The sequence below is a fragment of the Drosophila sulfurigaster genome, chromosome 3 (assembly GCF_023558435.1).
Source record: "Drosophila sulfurigaster albostrigata strain 15112-1811.04 chromosome 3, ASM2355843v2, whole genome shotgun sequence".
Classification (NCBI taxonomy): domain Eukaryota; kingdom Metazoa; phylum Arthropoda; class Insecta; order Diptera; family Drosophilidae; genus Drosophila; species Drosophila sulfurigaster.
The window spans coordinates 7685027-7707704 of NC_084883.1; the positions used below are offsets into that span (position 1 = coordinate 7685027).

At 38.5% G+C, this 22678-nt stretch overlaps 1 protein-coding gene across 1 annotated transcript in view; it reads left to right on the top strand.

The window, feature by feature from the left end:
• The first annotated feature begins 13871 nt into the window (after positions 1-13871).
• The window catches only part of LOC133841539 (histone-lysine N-methyltransferase 2D), a 46567-nt gene continuing 37760 nt past the window's right edge, over positions 13872-22678 (top strand). Inside the window, exon 1 of the mRNA XM_062274100.1 lies at positions 13872-17573. Within this exon, the coding sequence (XP_062130084.1) occupies positions 16055-17573 (1519 nt within the window). The 5' untranslated portion in view covers positions 13872-16054. The remainder of the gene's footprint in view (positions 17574-22678) is intronic.

Genomic DNA, 22678 nt, shown 5'->3' on the forward strand with positions numbered 1-22678 from the left:
AATTAGGGACCGTAACGAAAATAATAACTTTTTATTTGTATAAAAATAATGGGAATGTAACTTTTATACTCGCTATAATAGATGGTCGAAGATGCCTTCTTAATGTGTAACAAACATTTCATCCCATGGCAATAAGTTAAGCAAGCTTCCACTATAAACAGCCATCATAATGAAGTTATATCAATAAATAGTTTAATTTACACTTTGCCACACTAATATCATAGGACATCTAGCTATATATCATCGAAGGCAAGTGTATAACGTGTATATGGGTTACCTCCATTGTCTGTGCTCACGTTGTACACGGGCTCGCACACATTTTATGTGCGAAACGTGTTCGTAAAATTATGACAAACCGCCATAAAAGTTTCTAAACATTTCAGCACACACTTAGTGGTTGACCAACACACTCTACTTACACTCTTTTTGCCTTGCCCTTGACGCCTCCTCCTCGTCGTGCCCTCTCTTTGCTCTTGTACCCCTTTGAGGTTTCGCCTGAAGCTTTTCGATTTTTTGTTCGTGTTGTGGCAACTTTTCAGGGAACGGGGCAATATCTAAATTGATGTTAGATTAAAGTGTGAACACTTTGGTTACCATTGTCTTCAAAGCGCTGCAGTGTGTGCGTATGTGTGTGTCTGTTGGTGTGTGTTTGTGGTGAATGAGTATTTGTGTGTTGTTTGCTTGGTCTTATGCTTGTAATTAATAATTATGCTGAAGGCTGAAACTGACACGGAGGAAGCCAAAGACAAAGCAAGGATGCGCACCAAATGATAATCTTGTGAGTGGGACAGACAGAGGTCGAAAGAGAGAGCGAAAGACAGGGAGAGTACAACAGACTGTGGGAAATCAGTCGAGTAGAACATCGACTTTGCTTGTGTGTAGCTTTTGAGCTGAATTAGTTAATTTACAGATAATTTAAGCGTTAAGCATGCGTGGCTCTGTTCTAGTTGCTCAGAGAAAGCCACAACCACACTCACAGACACTCGCACACACACACACACACAGAAAACCATTGTCAATTAGTCGCCGTTAAGCGACTCGTATTTAACAGCTTTGTGTCCAGTGTCCTGCTGTGTGCTTGTGTCCTGACACCAAAGCTGGCTCTGCCATTCGCACAAGTTTTCGGGCATTGCAATTTGTAAGTACACACACACACACACATACCACAGATAGAAGTGTGTGTGTGATAAACATGGCCAATTAAAACTAACGGGATTAGTCTAATGCCGAACGCACTCGAGCGCAGTTTGCTTTAATTAAATCGCCTGTCAGTTGAGCTTCAAGTTGTCAATTACCCACTCGAGGAGAAGGCATTCGGAATAGGGAAAGGGCGAGGAGTCTATGTGTAAAACAAACAAGTTGTTAAATGCAAAATGCCTATAAATAAGTTATTGTCGCCTATTTTTAGGCGCCCTGGGCTAATATTATTGCACGTGTTGCGTATCGAAAGCTGTGCAAATATTTGCCCACGAAATTGAGCAACGGATTATAATGCACCAGGCTGAAACCGAAGCCCAACAGGATATTTTGGCTAATCGAGAGGAAGAGGGCGGGGCAGCGAAGGCGTCAGAGATGAGTGAGGCGTCTGAGAAGTTAAGTAAATAAATGTGATAAATATACCGCCAGGACAATGTCAACAGCTGTTAAGTCAGGCATTAAGGAATACACACACAGAACATACACATACACACTCACAGACACACAGTGACACTCGAACATAAATATTTAATAAGTGTGTACTGAAAATGTTCATCGGTTGATAGAACAAAAACGAACTCAGTTGGAAAACCGACAGCATTTCAGCGCTTGAATTCGGTCTTATATATTCCAAAAATTTATTTTACTTCATCAAAAAAAAAATTAAATACTATGTAGAACGTTGAAATATAAGCAGGTTATTGACAGCCTTACTTAAATACATTTTGACATTTAGGCTAACCACAAGTTGAGTTATTATTTCGGGGTCTTATCTATCGATGCTCTTTAGCAACTCTAATAACGTGAACACGGACAAAGACACGCCCTCGCCCACGTCGTACTCAAACATTTACTTATAATGATCTATGTGATTAGTTGCAAAAAGCATTGCCTACTTTTAAGGGCGTCGGTTGCCGTTTTCGGTTGATTACTATGGGAAAAGTAAGCATATTTCGAATTCTATTTTGTGCTCATTTATTGCTAAGAAATTTAAACTTTTAAAACGTGTGGAAAATTAGCAAATACGTCTATTTAATGATGCAAAAATATGTTTGGCACTATCGAAGTAAACAATGTTTTAAAAACAACCAGAACAACTTTAAATAAATAATATGTATACATATAACAGAGGTGGACACTATACAGACAGAACCTATCGGTATCGGTTGGCATTAGCAAGTCCATAGTCACTAAGCTATCGGTATTATCAGTCTTCAGTAGTAGATCATTAGTTTGTCAAAGAAGATCATCAGTCGTAAGAAATAGATCGTCAGTTGGCAAAAGTAGAACAAAAGCAGCAGTAGTCGTCAGTCGTAACGAATTTAGTCGCCAGTAGAAAGCAGTATTATTTAAGTTAATCAAACTATACTATTATACATATTATCAATTAGTCATATGTATATTACATAATCAATGGTTATCTATATAACCAATTTTTCGGTAAAATAAATAACTTTAAAAACCTACAATGTTTCTTACTTTTCGTTATTAAACTCGAGTCCATTTTATACTCAAAAATACATGTTTACCCCATGGTGGTGTGGAGCTCCTTGCTCAAATTGAATTATGTTGTAAGTTGTTTGCTTGATTATTTTGTTGTTGCTGTCGTTGTTTATCATTTATGTATCATTTAGTTGTTGCAGTAATTGCTTTAGTTTTTGGCCATTGATTTGAATGGCAAAGGCAACTCTGATGGCCACGTCAAAGGCAAAAGCTAAAGCTAAAGCAGAAGCTAGAGTAGAAGCCAAGGCAAAGGGTCGTCGTGGGCGTAATTTATGAAGCTGTCAGTGTGGGCGTGTGCTTCCCGCCTGCCAGGGGACAAATGTGCCGTAATATGCTAATTTTGCTGGACAGTCCGGTGAGTTTATAGTTAATGCAAAGCGGCGTGACATCACAAGCCTGATGAGTAAATGACTAGTCGGGCCTATTACAAAAAGTTGTTAAACGATCCCCACTCCACTCTCTCACGCTCTCTATCAAAAGTTTTTCGCCCACGGAATTGAGCCTAGTTTGATGGCCGACTTAGCGAGTGGACACAGAAAAAAAAAACACTGTGGCAGAGGGAGGATGGAAAAAATTATGACACAACAAAAGTAAAGTTGACAACAAACAGCAACAATAACGCTGCTGTCGACAGCATGACAACCAAATAAAAAAGTTTTTGAGCCTCTGCAAAAAAAAAAATAAAGAAAAAGAATCAAAGTTTTTGAGAGTATGATGAACGTCATCAACAGCAAATCAAGCGGGCAAACAAATAAACAAACTGGCAGCTAGAAATGAATATAAAACTCATCAACGTCATCAAAATGCCAGCCAACCGATGATGTTGCCGAGCAAAAAGCAAACAAAAGACTGCTACAACGATAATAATGACAATAATGAAATGCTACAGTTACAGTTACATTTTCATTGCTCATCGTCCTTAAGTGCCAGACAAAAGCTCACTGCGTACACAAATAAAGAGAGAAAGTGAGAACAAGAATGGCAGGCAAGGCCTAACTAAGCATCTTCTTTTGTTTTTTTTTCATTTTCATTCTCATTTTCATTTGTATGCCAAACAGCCGAGAGTCGAGCGTGTTGTCTCCACTCTGCATTACTTAAAACAAACACTGCACCAGAATGACCACAGGATTTGCATAAAGCGCAGCTGAGCATTGTCCTTGCAGCAGCAGCAGCAGTGATTCGATTAAGCACCAACTGCAGAGAGGCCGCGTGAGAGAAACTTTCCCAAGGGTAAGCTCGAAATAAAAATAACAAAAATACTATATGTAGGCTCTCTTTCCCATGTTTTGAACTTGAAATTTTAGGCATCGATTTTTTTTAATGGCGAATCATCTGTTGCCATCCTAATTCAAACTTGAATTGAACTTGAAAAAAAGGAAATCATTGAAAATTTAAATAAAATTCTATTTTTAATTCAAATTTCTTAAATCAATATTTTTCAAAGTTAACAAAAAACAAGATCATAGTAGAAATAATAATTAAATTAAATACAATCGTAGCCAACTATTTGATAAAATCAGTATAGAATCTGTTATATAAGCTATGCCAAAGTGAAAATTTTCAGAATAGGTAGAGAATATTACACAGTTGTGTACACTCGACAGCAGCTCTTTATTGTTATTTTGGTGCAGACAAAAATTTGCTAAAGTGCTTTGGCTGAAAATTTGGTATGTTTTGTACTATATGGTATATTTATAGTATAGTACTATTTTAATATACAACACATAGCCTTAAACATATTTAAGTACTTTTTCCGTATATACATTCGGTATATTTTCATGTTCATATGTTTGGTTTTTTCAAAATGGGTAGCGGGTAAGTCAAAGTCGAGCACACTAAACTTACTTGTTTTAAACTTAATTTTGTGTAAAAAGACAAGTTCAAATAAAAATAATATGTACTCTAGTGTATTGTTTACTTACATTTCATAACTAGATTATAAGACATTTGCTGGTGGCATTATTTTTTAGACAAATCGTGTGGGTTTCATTTCAATTTTCAATTTTATTTTCTTTGTGTACACCAAGCCGATGATTATTGCGTGGGAAAGCCAGAAAAATATACTTCCTACACAACCGAGTGATTGGCAACTGTAAAAGATAAATTATAGGAAAGAAAAAATATTTAGATATAAGCTTGAAACGGGGAATTTGAATTTAAATGAGCGACAATTAAGGTTATATATTGTAATAACTATCTAAATAATTTCATACCCGGCCCAAGTACATATTGAAACCCAAACTTAAAAAAATCAGGTAATTTAATAGAATGGAATGGCTTTTAAGTATTTTAGTTACACATAAATAGCATGATCAAGTGAAGTTTAACATCGGTTTGTCTTGAGATTGCAATTTTAATTCCGAATAACTACCAAAATAATGCTAAAAGTTATTATGTGGTTAACTTAGAAATATGAAAATTATTTAAAATAAATGTATCATAGTATAATAGACTATGGATATATGGAATTGACACACTTAGCAGTATTAGTTTACTTCTAAGTGTGTCAACTCCATATACTATCTTTGCTCATTGATCTTTTTCATTTCGTTTGTCGTTCGTTCGTTTTGTAATCATAATAGGCCACTTTCTTTAATTTTTATACCCGCTACCCATAGGGTAGAAGGGTATTATAACTTTGTGCTGGCAGGAAATGTATGTAACAGGTAGAAAGAAGCATCTCCGACGAACTATATAGATTATTGATCAGCGTTAACAGCCGAGACGATCTAACCATGTCCGTCTGCCTATGAAACACTGGATCTCAGAGACTATAAGAGATAGAGCTATAATTTTTTTTCGACGGCATTTGTTATGTTTGCAAGCCCACTTCCGCCCCGCAAATAAACGAAAATCGAATAGCAATCGTAATTTTAAAGCTAGAGTCGCAAATTTTTGTATATACAATAATAACTATAGTATTTATGATTTCTGAAAATTTGGTTGCGATCAGATAAATATAAAAATAAATTGTCGAAGTTATTAAAAGGATACTTTTGTATGGACAAAAACGCCTACTTACCAGGGGTCTTAGTTGCTTTGGCCGAAAATCTGGTGCCGTCTATGGTATATTTTGAATGTGGTACTTTATCGATATACCAAATATACCATTTGGTATATTTTTATTATTTTTGTAGTATTTTGTGTATATTTTAAGAATATTACTGCAATATTTTGCTTTTATTCAAATGTGTAGCGAGTATCTCACAGTCGAGCGCAATCGACAATAGCTTTTTTACTTGTTAATATTAAGTATATGATTATTTTAATAACAAATAGAGTTCCATTCAGTTTCGTAAGTTGATTTAAATGTATAATGTATATATAATAATAAGTGTTGCCACACCAGTTTAAAAGAGAGGCGATGGTGAAAGACCCAACCGCAAAAAGTACAACTAATAAAAAATCGAATACGTGAACCAGCACTAACTAAAGATCAAAAGTCAAGATTAAATAAGGTGAACTAGTTCAGTTCATTCATAGAGAGCATAGATTATTTTGACTCGCTCGTTTATACCATTTCGGCAGAAGTCACTGATTAAAACATAAATGTAAGTTGTATTTTTTATTGTTCTTAGAACTTATACTTCAGTAAGTATGATTATTAGCATGTGAGCACAGACTATTAAGAACTGTGTGTACAATTTGCTATCTACTGGTATTGATTAACTTTATTGTTTAAGTGGTATGAAGTAGGGCAACCTCTTCAACAAGTCACTGTGCTCCAAGTTATTTATAGCCATTTGTCTATTCTATTAATACATAATTCATTAGAGTTTGGAAAAGTTCTCTATTTTCACTCTCAGCTTCATTTAATTGTTATTTTTGTACACATTACGCATACGTCGCGTTGTACGCATTTAATTCGGTTACAGTCTGTGGTGCGAGTGTATACCCAAAGTTATCTAAAAATAACAGTTTCTCATATATTTTAATGCTGTTTTCAATGTCAACTGTTACGCGCTCAGTGCGATCCCCCATCCCGCCGCCAAGAACAAATTTAACTTAACTGGAAGGCAAAGTTTTTGAGTGCCAAGTGCTTCAGGCTGAGGGTCGAGCTATAAATCAGTTGAGCCAAGAGCTGCTGAGTGCAGTTCGGGACACGAGGGCTTAACATACAAATATATATATATATATATATATCGTATGTATATATGGCATATGTCACATGACCATGAACTGTCGGTCTATTTAGCCTGTGTGTTATTTTAGCGACTTTGTCTTTCATTCGTTTCGTTTTTAGTGGAAGTTCGTGCTTTGAACTCGTCAAGAATGAATATATATACATATATAGATTATATACCATCCTTAAGCCTTTTTCATTCAAATAACCCCATGATGATGGCACCAAAAAAGCTGCGCCAAGTGACGTTTACAGTCCGAGTGGATTGTTGTTAATGACGACAAGTGTCCATTCAATTGTAGCCGCGAGTATAGGTCAACGCATTCAATAATCAATAACATTGCAAGGACAGTGGATAAACAAACTATAAACTACAATTATAGTTAAAAGCGTGAACCAAAAATGTGTTTAGCTCCAATGTGCACTTGTGCTCTATGCATTTGTGCTCTTTATTAACCAGGTTCACATATACATATATAAACGAGCATGTGAATGGCTCGGTTAAAGTGTGGCAAATGGGAGGCTATCGAAGGCTAGCAAGGAGTGCGTATTTCACCATTATGGATATATCAACAAATAGCTATATTAGAAAAAGACAAAGAGAGAAATCAATAAACAAACTGTGCTCACGGCGCGTGCGAGTAATCAAAATGACATTTGTTGTGGCCGACAACGACAACGACAACGACATCGACAACGACAGCGACAACGACGGCGCAGTTAAGTACGCTATAATTTTCCCACTGCTTATCGATGGGTGGTGGCACGGACTAACACACTATACGATATCTTGTGGTATTGGCGCATTGCCGCATTGATTTGGCGCAAATCTGTAACCTAATTGCTGGTGGCATGTTAATTGGATCAACATCAAAAAATGCTGCCTGCAAATGTCAGCGATGACTTTGCGATCAATCATTTCTCATTTCTGATTTCTCATTACATTTCATTTCATTTCACTTCATTTTAAATTGCTCCTCTTTATCTAAAGTTTAATTAATTTTTGAGGCTGCCATCGCAAGGGCGTTAGCCATGACAACCGCCTAACAGCCTCACATTCAACATAGCGCAATAATTTCCAATTAACTCGAGTGAACGGCAAATCAAAGCAGCTCCTCAAAATACCCTTTGCCTCCTACTAAAATGTCAACCGATTGCCCATCGGTATTATCTCATTTCATTGCGTGTACCTCAACTTCCTTCAATCAGATTTCATTTTCAATTTTGTTGCTTTGCTGACGCCAGAAAACCAAATATCATATGCATGAACAAACCTTTAAATTTAACCACAATATGAAAGTCATATAAATATTATAAATTAACCACAATGCTATTTATAGGCACATTAATAGACATCGGTCAGATATTGTAAATGCTCTTTAAATTTTGTTTATGCTATGCACATTTTATAGTATTTTTGTATACTTATAAACTGTACAATACTGTCCTAATTTATTTCAAAATTATTGACTATGGAATTTATTTTTATATTTCATTTTTAATTTTGTTGGTTTGTTAACGCCAGAGAACTAGATATCTTATGGGTATGCATAAACAGAACTTAAAATTAAACCACAATTATCGAAGCATAATTTAGAATGCTATTAATATGCATACTTGGGTTTAATTTGGTCACATATTCCAAGAGATCTTTTACTTTTTCCAGTTTTAGTATATACTTTTAACAATTTTCGTATATAATACATATTATATTTTATAAATACTGTCGCCATTGAATATGAATTTATATTTTATTTGCAATTTATATGTCATATATGTATAAGGAAATTTGTTAAATTGAAATAAAAATGCTTGAATGTGATGTTGATTAATGAATAATATATTTTGGACAACAGAGCCTGGCAAACCCGATCAGTCGGATTATTGCCGCACTAATGCATTGATATTTATCCTTCAGCGCCTTGCTGAGTGCCGAGGACTTTGAGCCTCTTTGAATGGCCACTTCTGAGGCTCCGGAGGCTTTGCTAAGCGGCGTTGCCAGCATCGCAAATAATTTTCGGGAAAAACGAGCACTCTTCAATGCCAAACGGGGCGTGGCAGGTAGGTAGGTGAGCACAGGCAGCCCAGCCCGGCCTGGCCTGGCCGGTGAATGGGGCTTTGCCTGAAGGACTCTGGGCAAAATCAGAAATGTCAATATTTCCAGTTGAGCGCGGCAAAACAATTGGCGGCTTGAAAAAGCACAGAGCGAGGACATTTTTGCCGGAAACTAATTTAAGAAAATTATTCGCATCGTGGCGCTGTTGGGAGTCGAGTCGGAGTTGAGTCGCGGAGAAGCTTATTCTGTTTCATTTCTGGACGCGCATTTTTTGGTTTTGTGTGTTTTTGTGGACATCGCACAATCAGGCGCAGAACAGAACCGAGGCGTAGATAGAAACCCGATTTGCTATTTGAAGCGGAAGTGACCCTTGAAGTTTGATTTTATTTGTGCGGCGTTGCCGTTGGCAAACAGATTTAAGCAACGGGCAACTAGGTGGGCAGAGAACTCTTCGACCAGACATTCTACTATACTATATACATATGTATATATAATATATATCGTCGATTGTACATATTTGTTTATTTATTTATTTGTTGCTGCTCAATTTTTAATCAACGGCAATGGCTGCTTTCTTGGCAGCGTCTCGCACATTTTATGCAATTTCCTGTTTGGCTGTTGCTAAACTTGAATAGCAAAAGGAAAATATCAAAAGAGAATAACGAAATGAAATGAAATATAAAAAACTCGGCTGCTTGCCTATTTTTAGGTGTCATCCTGTAGAAATTCAATGTCAACGACAGTTGCAATACAACACTGTGGTCCAACTCATATTTTTTAAGCACCAGAGTAATAGTAAAAATGAATCTGAAATCAGAAATACTTAGTACTTATTTTGAAAACTGAAACCTGTATATTCTTATTGTTCCGATATAGCTTCCGTTCGTATTAAATCTCTTATTAACCATTATGGAAATAAAAATTGTGTGTACGATTCAATCGAGGCATCCACTTTATATTGGTTTAGTTGTTAATGAATTTGAATTGACTTCAAAATATAAAATGAAAAAAAAATAGTAGATAAGCTGGTAAACATTTAAAATACATATTTACTTTTGTTAATAACTCTTAATCAATGAGCAATTTCCAAAGATTTGTTTTTGAATTGGTTTGCTTATTTATTTTCAAGTAATAAACAAAAATATTCAAGCTTGTCTTCAAAATATTTATAGTATTATTATATTGTATAAATACCAGTAAATCATTTGCTACTGATTAACTGCATGTAGTTCCTTGGATTTTTTAGAAGAGGTGTTTAATTGAGCCTGAACTAGTCTAATAATTGGTCTCTTGTGTGTAAATAGCCGTTTAATTATTCTGTCTCTTTTGGGCAGCATTGGGCGACTTTATTTTTAGTTGTCACTACGTTACGTTGGTTGCTTGTTGTAATGTAAATTTCTTAAGGCAATCTATGACTAGTTCGTTCTATGCAGCAAATGGCTAATTAAAATATGGTTGTGGTTCTTTTTTATCCAAGCTAGGCATCATTTACGAGTAAGCCTGGTTTTACATATGTATATTTATTGTTTTATGTTAACATATGTTTTCTTTTTTTAAATTTTAATAAGCTTTTGATTCTAAAATCAAAGGCTTTTCATATAAACTTTAGTATAGTTAAAATTTTTAATAAAACCAGTTATTCAATGGGTCATTCAGTCATTCAAAACAATATTGACTAACATAATATTAAAAAAATAATATAATTTCTTTGTTTGAGTGATAAAAGTTGTTCATCCATTGAAACAAATGGGCGTTTATCCCATTGTGCATAGTACCGAGCTATACGCGTTGGGAAAGGAACTTCAACTCATCGACTGCCGGCTGAGAATGAATGGAAATGGCGAAAGGCACTCGTGGCGGAAGTCCGTAAAGTTGCCATCAAGCGGCAACTTGAACATAAATAGTAAAGATACGTTTTATAATGGACAAACAACTTGATATCTGCCGGTACAAAATTGTCAACTTCAGTAACAGAATACCGTAGCATACTTATAAGCACAGAAATACATTTTAATACGTCTTTTCACCCTGCTTCCGGTGTTGTAAAAGTTATTTATAATTTAATTGAACGCATCGAATACATTTAGCTTATATTAAAAGCGTTAGGTACTTTTGAATGACGCCAATGATCAAACGATTCAAATTGGAAAAGAAATATTACAATTTGTACTAAATTTATCAATTTATTAGATGACTTTAAGTGCTCTTAAATTAAAAACCATTTGTTAAAAAGTATTCTTGTTATATTTTTATGTTTAATGCGTAATGTTTGTAATAGTTAACTTTAATATTATATATTAACAACTTTTTTATTAAAAAACGCAAATAAAAAATGTTAATTGAATCCCTCAGCTTTAAATATAAATATTTGTCTATTTAGTACAAAAAGTAAGTTCAGCATGTTGATTAGCATAATAATAGAATATATCTGAATATCAGATGTCTGAATATGTATTTCATTGGAATCCGAGCATCTTTTTGGAGAGCTGTTCATGCGACGAGCCTAAAAGTTATAATGAGTGGACAGTCAAGGTGTCAAAGCCAAAGACAATGGAAATACACATACACATACACGAAGTCTCTCACGCATAGTCACACACACACACTGACCCGAACAGCACTCGTACTTGTGTTTACGTCACAAATATGCGTAGGCGTCATCATCGTGCAGCTGCGGCGCACCCATTACCTCTTCCTCGTTCTGTGCTGTCCACTCGCCGAGTTGAGTCGAGTCGAGTCGCTCAGTCGTTGTCGTCGTCGTCGTCGTTGTTGCTGTTGTTGTTGTAGTTGTTGAGCTCGCTCATTGAAAGAGCACAAGAGTCGCCGTAGTTGTCGTGGTCGTCGACGTCGTGGCTGTCGCCAGTCAGGCGGTAATGTCTCCATGCCGTACACTCGATGCTTTCCCCAACTATGGAGCGCTGTTTGCTCAATGAAACTCGTAACTTCGATTTTTTGTTGTTGACGTAGTCGCTGCTGTTGTCGTTGTCGTCGTCGTTGCCGTTGCCGTTGCCGTCGCGTCGGTTTGCCTTAGTGCGCCGACTCTCGTCCGAATCATCTGTTGTTGTCTCCCTGCTGTCACTCCATCCGCCTGCCTGCCATGGCCCAGCCATTGCATTTCGCTTGTGGTAGGCTGCCACTAGGCTCAGCGCACAGGGCACAGGGCACAGGGCGATGTGCGTTGGGCGGTGGGCGATGTACTCTGGGAGTGGGCGTGAGATTGGGGCTTGGGTTTGGGAGAATTGCTGCGACGCTCAGTACACTCAGCTGTTTGCTGCCTCTTTATTCTAGATGTGTAGAATTTCATAGCTATGGAGAGTTTTGTGCAACAAATTGTGTATTGAAGCCGGCTTTTTGTTAAGCTCTCGGAATACTAAATAGTGCAGGATCAAAGCTGTATGGTTTTAAATTTTTGTGGAATTTGAGAATTAATATTCCACAAATTTATCTTTATAGTATAGTAATATTGGCATAAGACATTCTCAAATTTTGTATTTTAAAAAGATTTTAAGCAATTTGGAAAATGTTCCTAACTATTTGATAATAATTATAATTTCTGATAAGCACTGTAAATAATATATAAAAATAATATAATAATACGATGAATTTCAGAATAAAAAATGCTTTCAAGATTGAATATTTCTTATAGGTAACTAATTTTATTTTGAAAATTTGGAATAGAAAACCCAAGGACAACAAATTGCCCAGTTCCATAACCATTCACAGAGAGCGATGCTAGCTAAAGCTCATCTGGCATAAAACTATATTATAACTTGTTCGGTATGCTCGTAAAACGTAAAAGCCGCAGACATCGTGACGACAACAGCGAGCCGAGTCGATGGCGACGATGTTGGCAGGCACCTGCCCCAAAACTACTTCAGAAGGCCCTGCCTCCCTCTCAGGCTGATGATTTTTAGATGAGCCACACACACTTACATACATACTACACATGCACAGAATCAGATTCAGAATCAGAACTAACAGCGATGACGATGATCTTTTGCATAGTATAAGCATAATATATATATATGTATACCATATGTATATGCATGCCCGAGGACTCGTGTTGTTCTCCTTCATTCATGGTAAGCTGGGCATCGTTCTCGGCTCCATTCGGTTCTCACTATGCGATGCCTGCAATTCATGTTCTCATTGCTTAGAGTAGGAAAATGTTTGTGTCTGATGATGATGGTGTTGTTGTGCGTGCTCTTACAACTGTGGCAAATATGTGGGCGTCATCGTTGTTCGAACTCGATGGTCGAAAGCGGAGCTTTGTTAGGGGAAAGCACTTGTATAACTAGACTAAAAGATATGCAAGATAATTTCTGGTATTTCTTAATGCAGCAGATCTGGTATTGATTGGATAATGTTTACAGATAGCTAACAACTTTTAAATAGAAAATGCATAAATTTTCATTGAGTCAGACTCGACTTGGAATCTTTTCATATTGTGGAATTCCTGTGCTCACCACTCATTATATTTTCCTAAAAGGATTTTCCCTTGCAGTGCAAAGAACTCCCCAATTTGTTTATGGTTAAGACTTAATTTCGGGTTTAACCGCAATGCATTCAATTAGCAAGCTAAACCACAAAACTTGGGAAAATAGGAAAATCCTATTACCAAAGTCCAAGTGCGAAAATTCGAGCGAAGCGCTTTGCCCCTCAACAGGCAAAATGGACATCATATGGGAGATGCCGGCATAATAGGCACATTCGGAACGAAATGTTCTACTCTCGTTTCCGTTTATCTCTCCTTCGCTTTGGCGGCGCTCTCTCGCCTGCTTAGTCTCTCTCTCTCTCACGCTCTCGCTCTCATTCTCTTGCACTGTTTCTGTTGCTGTTGGTGTCGCTCTATTTGGCAAAAAAAACTCTACACATGACGCAGCAACGCGTCGCTGAGACTTCGGCATTGCTTTGGAGCTTCGGCTTCAGATTCGGCTACAGCTTCAGCTTTGGCTTTGGCTTGAAAACAAGTGGTTGAGCGTGCGGTGCGCTCAGTATTAAGCGAACAAACGTAAATGTCGTTTCGTGCTCGTTGTCCGTCGACTGAGTAAACGCACAGGAAGCAAGCAGCAGCAGCAACAGCAACAGCAGCAGCAGAGAACAGCAACAGCCAGAAGCAGCAGTAGACACAGCAGCCAGCGGCCAGGACAACTGAAATTCGAGGCACGGGCAAAAACCAAAAGAACAACAACAACGAGTAACATTGCCCGAAACGAATGCACAACGAACCTCGCACGACGACCACGACCACGACTTCGAACGACACACACACACATTCACATACACATACACATACACAGTCACATATACACACACATGTAGGAGTAGACCGCGACGTGTATGACCATCTATAAAGTTGAAATACGAAACGCCTTGAGGAGAGCAGCATTAACGTCGACGTCGACGTCGCAGCTTGTGACGGCAGCAGCAGCAGCGACCGCGTCAGGCTTCCAAGCAAAAGGCAGACAAACAGGCAAAACCTGCTGAGACGATACGACGAGTCCTTGCTCGTCGGTTCATATGTGCGGAACGTTGAACAGAAACACACTAGAAAAAAGTTTTCACATCAAATAAGACTCCACACACCAAAAATAAAAGATACTACATCAACATCAGCAACAATAACAACAAAACAACAACAACAAAACAGCAAGCAATCAAGTGAAATTCGTTAAAAAATAATAAACATGAAAAATTCAAGTTTTTAAAGTGCAAACTTACTTATTTTCCCTATAAAATCGCCCTTAAGAAAATTCCATACAAATTTTTGAAAATTTTTCAAAAACCAAAAGAGCATTCAAGAAAGAAATGTTGCAAAATTTGTGAAACAAATAATAAGAAAAAGTATTTCAAACCAAAACAAAAGTGCCGCAGCTGAGCGCTGAAAAAGTGCTAACAAGTTCCTTTAAACAAAAACAAAAAAAGTAAGATATACACATAATTATTAACAACAACAACAATACCAAGAAATATTGTTATAACTATAAAATATACAAATTATACACAAATTTTCTTTTGCATTTTTATGAACACGGTGTGAACGCTACAAACCAAAAAAAAAAAACAAAAAGAAATAAGAATAAAGCAGAAAAGCGAAGCAAATAAAAAGCAGTGAAATAACTCAACTCTAAGTAACGTAACCCAAGTGCCGTGTTAGCTAAGCCTGGTCGTCTGGTCGTCAATATAACATATATGGCATAAAGCATCCAATTTGGCAAAGCAACGAATATAAAAACGGGAAGCTATAAACACAGCAAGCCGCCGGAGATAGATTCTTAGACAGCCGCAAGTGACTTCCGTGCCAGCGCAAGAGAAACGCGACGTGAGACGTGAGATAGAAACAGTTACAGTTACAGTTACGGGGACAGAGACAGAGGCAAGAGAGACAAGTGCCGACGGCGGAGATTTCATACTATAAGCTGAACGAAACATACATATTTAAATCTATGCACATGTGTGTAGTGTGTAGCAACTAGTAGCTCCCCCTCTCTCTCTCTCGCTCTCGCTCACACTCTATTTCTATCTCGACGAGTGTGTGTGCGTGTGTCCCGCCTGTCCGACTGTCTAACGGTCTGCGACTCTGTCGACAAAGGCCAACAAAGTTCAACAAACAATACGGCCTGTTACAGAGGTGGAAGTTGAGGTAGAAGCAGACACTTCAGCCTGAAAGTAGACAATTGATTATTGATTTTGTCTAAAGGCAACTTCATACACACACACACCTACACTCACACCTACACCCACATTCCCAGCCACATACACACACACACACTTCTGCACTCAGCACGCATCGAACGAGAGCTTAGCGAAGCGAACGGCGCAAAAGCAACGCGCGCGTTAACTAGAACGGTAACGGTGCAGTGCCAGTGTTGTGCAATGACAAGCGCTACGTGCGCGCAGTGTTGAGCAGCGAGCATGAAGACATTGAAGACTTACAAACGCTGAAAACGGAAAAAGCACAACAAGAACTAAAAGTGAAAATAAAAACCGAGCAACAACAGCAACGACAACAACAAGTAATCTTTGCTTGCTCCCACTTCTGATCGCTACAACTGTCTAACTCACTCTCTATCTCTCACATCTATCGCTGTCTCATTTCAACCCAGACTATTTAGAGAACAGTCGCCATCATAAGCCGTTTAATTGAGAAAGTGCGCCAAAGCAACAAAAAGAAAATGTTCTTCTCGCTCGCACAGACTTTGGTCTGCGTGCTGCTCATCAACGGCGGCCTCTATGCGCTGCATCTGAGCGGCAATGGCGAGAAGCAAACAAGTCCCGGTCCCGGCTCAAATGGCGGACAGCTAAGCGCCGCTGGTGCCTGGCAACAGCAGCAGCAACATCAGCAGCAGCAACAACAGCAGCAGCAGCAACAACAGTTGCAGCAACAGCAACTGCAACAGCAGCATCAACATGCGGGCGGCGGAGCGCCACCTGGCGGCGGGCCCGGCAGCAACAATCATGGCCACCGATCCGATGCACATCGTTCGGCTGCTGCGGCTGCCTTTGAGGCAACCACAGGCAGACTGAACAAGGAGATTGCGGATATGGCGCAACTGGAACGCGAGCGCCTAATGCTGCTCGGCCTAGCCAAGCAGACGGCCGAGAGTCCTGTGGCGCCCGCTGGTCATCATGGCAGACCGATCATTGCGGGCCGCATACAGATGCAGCCCAGCGAGGATCTCGATGTCGGCGACTATCCGGCACTGCTGCAGCAGGCGGCGCGTGGCTTTATGTTTGGCAGCGTGCAAAAGCAGCCGCCGCCGCCAATGGCAGCCGATGAGGATTACGAGGAGCTGCGCGAGTTCGGCAGACGTCCCGTAAAGTACGATTACGGCCGGGTGGTACAGCCGACGGAGCGTGAGCTGGAGGGCGAAGCACAGTATGAGCCACTACATGGCTTTGGTGACTTTGACGACTTCTCCGAGCTGGAATCGATTGCCGAGGAGCCGCATGTGGGCGAGGAAGAGTTGCTGCGCGAGTTGGATGCTTATCAGTATCATGGCTTGGAGGAAGAGCCACTCGCGCTGCCCGAGAATCCGTATCACACTCTGGAGCAGCTGGAGCATGCTGCGCCCGAGTCGTTGCAGCAACTGTTCGAGCAGCAGGAGCAACACGATGCCCCACTTAAGGCCAATTCGAAATCCCATGCCAATGGCAATTACAATATTCGCATGCAGCAGAAGTGGGCCAGGAAGCGGGCGCAGGGACAGGCTGTAAAACCACAGCAGCAACAGCAACAGCAGCCAAATCTGCAGCGCAACATCTTTGGACAACACTTTAAGCAGCAACGCGGTAAACTGGCGCTGGCCAACTCAGAGGCCACGGCCAGCAAGCATCTGAAGGCTACCACGCGCTCCGGAAGCTCAAGCTCAGGCAAGATTGCTGGCAAGATTGATAACGGCGATGATAACGCCGTTGCAGGCAGTCAACAGCAAAACAAACCGACGCATGATAAACCAGCATCAGCTGCAGCAACAGCTACTGATGATGCTCAGCAACAGCAACAGCAGCAGCAGGAGCAGAATAAGAAGGAATCGGATCAACAATTAATGCATCCCAATCACAAGCGTTCCGGCAGCAGTGCTGGAGGATCACTCGGTGGCTTCACGTCGCCACAAGTCTCCCACAGCATCGCCAGCCAATTAATGCTGCGCACGCCGCGTGGCCAACGGCAATACGATGTACCACAAATCGGTGAGTTCCATTATCATATCATTGATATATTATATACAAAAGAATATTGTAGGGCAGACTGACTCAGATCCGCTTAAATGTTGGTAAAAAGTTTCTTTTCTGAAGATATAATTCCGTTTGCAATTATAATTTTTGGATGGACCGATTTGTTGAGTTATGAAGATATGAACTATATACATACTCAATGAGGCGAGTGATTGTATAAGAAAAACTACTTGTTATATATATTCCAATTATAATTTCATCCATCAATATGATCTCTTCGAATGGTTTACAGTCCAGAAAACATTTTTAAACAATTCCAGAATTTATACAGAATATTTAAATCAAATAAGATCTTGGAATTAATTTCTTATTTATCCTCCAAAGTAGATTCACTTGTATTCAGATGTATATCGAATTTTTTTTTCGAAATTTAATTAACTTTATATTTAGTAATCTGAAGAAGTGCACTTCTAAAAAACTCGTATTGATTTATCAAAACCTGTCCAATTTCGAGGTTTTTAAGTGATGCGATTAATTTAGGGAAAGAATCTGATTCTCCACCAGTTTTAGTTTTCAGTTAGTAGCACGTGTGAATCAAAATTTAAGAATTTTAGATTGAAATATTTTGTTGATAAATAGTTAATGAAACATTTCAATACAATCTAAGCATAAATTAGGATATACTAATACCTCGTTTGTATTGAATACAGACTTAACATATATAAAAAAAAATTGATTCTTAACCGAAATCAAAAACATTCCATTCGGTAATTTAATTTCATTGATTATCTTGTTCACTTTTGTCATTAGAAAACTGACAGTCAAGTCACATTATTTAGTTTCACTTTGAGTTATAAACTCATTATTCCTATCAATATCAATAGATCAGGAATATATGTTATTTTTTGTACATTAATTGTTCAAGTCTCCAGTACCTGAACAATTATCTGATAATGGAAAACAAGTATAATCTACAAAGTTTTCACAAGTTTATCTAATAATATTCATATGCATTGCTTTTCCCAACATAATATCGTATTCGTTTCGTTCTATATGTGGTTATAGGCCTATATTCCAGTTGGTTTTCATCATTTATCGTGTGCTGTGAGTATCTCCACTTGACCCTGACGTGTTTACGTACTTCGCTTACAATTCTCTTGATTCAGTTATTAGTTATTAGTACTCGTATTTTATGAGTATGACTTGTTTTTATTTTGGGTCGAGCCCATTCCGTTGACCCCCCGCCCCACAAAAGGATAGATACACTAATCGCTCTATTTGCGCTCTATTTTTGTTCCAACATTTATATCATCGTTTTGTTTTGTTTTGTTCTGTCGCTCTGTCTCTGTCTCTGTCTCTGTCTCTCTCTCTCTCTCTCTCACTCACTCTTTGCTGTTCACGTACTCGGATATGATTGCTGCCAGAACGAATGTACTATATTTGGATAGCTCACGGAACTGTCTGGCGCTTGCATAATTCATAGTTCAGAGACTTCAGACTTTCTGTTGTCGAGTGTGTATGTAGGGGAAACGTGGGGGAGGGAAGTGTGTAACGGACATTGGACGAGTTTGGGTTACAATTGCAGTGCGTTGGCGTCTGGCGTCTGGAATTTAATCCTTTTAGCCATAGACTGTGTGCGTGGCCGTCGGGTTATCAATCAACAATCATCTATCATTAAATAGATTGTCAGTAAATCATTTGTCAACACAACTGGAAAAAGTTGCGGATCGAATCGCGAATATTTGAGAAATTCTACCCCTATAATTTGCTACAACTATTTGGCTATTTTTGGATGAGGTGGTCTGAAGTGGATTGAGGTGGGTGGAAGGAATGTGAAACGTCCAACTTTTTGGCCATTGCATTTAGCAAATTAGTCGCATTGTCTGTGAACCATTTTGCCCAATTTTCATTGTGCTCGAGTACAATTCACCGACTCTTTACTTTGGTCTGCTAACTTTGTCCTATCCAGAGTCAGAGTCTGTTAATCACTTTGGTTGGCTGGCTGGCTGGCTGGCTGGCTTGTTGGCGTTTCAGCCTTTGCTAAATTACTTTATAACAAGTTTTGATGGTCGCCATGAATACAGAATGTTATTCAAGTTAACTAGAAGTGGAAGGGGAACTGAAATTGAGAATTGGGGATGTGCAACTTGGCAACTCTAAATCTCCCACTTCATCTGCGCCATGTAATCAATTTTAATTTTTAATTATCACTTTCAAGTTTAATGACATAATTTATATGGCCATGAGCTAAATGCCAAGCCATTGTCTCAGCCTCAAACTCAAACTCGAGGCAATTGAGCAGAGGTGGAGGGAGTGTCATTGAACTAATTAAAATGAGCTGAATTTTCGACAATTTTTCGTTGGTTTTCATTGCTGGGCGGTGCGATGCATTTATAATGAATTGTGTAAAGTGTTGGACATCTAACACATCGTTTGCACGTATAATTAAATATTCTTCACTCGAATTATATAATTATAATAATAGTAGTAGTTAACGCTTTGATTGCTTTTCAATTTATTTGTGTCATTTCAGAATTTTGTTAGTAGTAATGTAATTTCGATGTATTTTTGATCTTATTTTATTTGTATTAATTTAAACTCTTTTTTACAAAATATTTTATTAATAATGCAGTATTCAAAAATAGTTGCAAGTAATATTAAGTTCAATTAATAGGTAAAAAAGCTACAGACGAGTGGATTTGATTGTGAGAAAACCGTTTCCTACATATTCAATAACAACACAACTTTGCTGTATATCGAAAAAAATACTAAAATATATCGAAAACTTTATTTGCTTTATTGATATTCTATTACATCCAAAATATACCATAGTGTGTACAAGTACATTATATATGGAATAAATTGTACTCTATGAAATAGTTTGTACTGTTGTATGGTATATTGGGAATGTAGTAGTATATCGATATACCAAATATAGACAGATTGTCAGTCATTTACAGCTGTAACCGTTTTTTGCGGTATAAAATATATTCCTCTTAAAATAACTTAATTCTTTAGCCCTCTGCCGATTACATAAATTTCTTCCTCTGGGTGGCAAGTATAAGGACATGCTGTTCTATAAATTTCGAATTTCATTTGTATTTAATTGATATTAATAAGTTGGTTACTTCCATTATAAACTCACAGTAAAAAGGCGTTTGGAAATTGAAGCAACCAATGGAATTTGATTAAAACTGTTCGCAGACACCTTTGCCAAGCACAACAGGAAAAATATATAAGCAAAAACGATTGTAAACTTTATTTAAATGGCGTTTCATTATGCCAAAAATGGAATGCGAATGCGAAAGGAAACTCTGGTTCGTTATGGAAGAACGCAAATTCAATAAGACAATCAATGAATTTTCATTTTATGCGCATGTTTGCGCAATTTCTTCCTCTCGTTATTATTGCTTTGTTGTTGTTGTTGTGTTGTTGTAGTTACGCCAATTGTCACTGGGTGCTTTTCATTGGAATTTTCTTCGCTTCGTGTACGCACAATGTGTGGAGGGCGTGTTGTGAGTGAGGAAGGAGAGAGAGAAAACCTTGACAGCACTCCGCCCGACCCACATTACAATTGGACTGCGCTGTGCTTATTTGAATATATTCTGAGTGTGTGTGTGTGTGTGTGTGTGTGTGCGTGAGGCGAGCAACATGTGTGTGCTGTGCCCTATTGACGACGCAATAACGTCATCAACTGTCATCGGGCGTCGAGCGGCGGCGTTTCACACTTTGCACTAGTTGGAAAAATTACAATTGTTATTTCAAGTGTTTACATTGAAATTGATCACACACACACACGCGCGTATACACACACACACACACACGCACAGTCGGACATGTGGCATGTCTGACGCCTGTCATTGCGGTGTGAACTCAGCTGCAGGAGTCCTGTGTGTGTGTCCTGTGGGTGTCCTGCGTTGACCAAAGCCACTAGCTACCGTGTATGCATGTGTGTTTGAGTGTATGTGTGGGAAATTGCCTGCAACAAAGACAGCTTCCTCATTGTCGCATTATCCTTTTCCATGGAAAACTCTGCGGCATTCATTTGATGGCCGCGTTTTCTTTTTATATATAATTTCACCACTTACACTTTCACGCACTCTCTCACACACATAGACACATCAGCAATTTATGATCCTTGGTGTGTGCATGCGACGTGTGTTTTTCCCACTAATTTAGTAACTACACCCCGGGGGGTTCATTCTGCTTCTGCTTCTGCTGCTGTTGCTGTTGCTGCTGACGACCATCAGAACGAAGCTGTTGCTGGACAGGCCACAGACCCAACACAACAGAACACTCATTTATATGGCTGTAGTTTGACATGTCCTTGCTGAGTGTGTGTGTGTGTGTCCGCGCACGCCTTTGGTTTTCACTTTTGTTGATTTAATTTGTAATTCGAGTAACAACTTCGAGTGGACACTGCGCGCTCATCTACTTGCCATTGTCCTGGGACGCGCCTTCGTCTTCGCCTTCGCTTGTCTTTCAAATATTACGCAAATTAGTTGGAATGTTATTGGAGCTCCCTCTCCCCGTGTGTGCGTGTGTGTGTGTGTATGTGTGTGTGTGATAGGTTTGCGGTATCCTTTCATGTGCGTGGGCTGCTGCAGCCGCGCTGTCTGTGCGCTATGGAAAATTTCTCAAGACGACAGCAATCCAGGACAACGACGACAGGCTGTCTGCAGAATAGGTTACGTTCTGATGTTATTATGTATCTGTATTGATGTGTGCGCTAAAATGTCTCAATAATCGGGCATTGATACGCAAAGTCAGGGATTCGATGCGCTTGACTCGCTTCACATATCAGACAGATGACATTGCTTTGATTTATGGAAATACATGCATTTGATTTATAAATAGCAGCTATAATATGGCTTAAACGCATTATATATTTAATTCCTTCTTCTAGGGATTTTTAAAGTATGTCGCACTAAGTAAAGTGAAGTATTTGTTTGTTTTTAAGCAACTAAGTAAAAATATTTCATAACGTTTACACAGATTGTGGATTCGCTAAATATAATAATAATGATAATAATAATAATAATAATAATAATAATAATAATAATAATAATAATAATAATAATAATAATAATAATAATAATAATAATAATAATAATAATAAT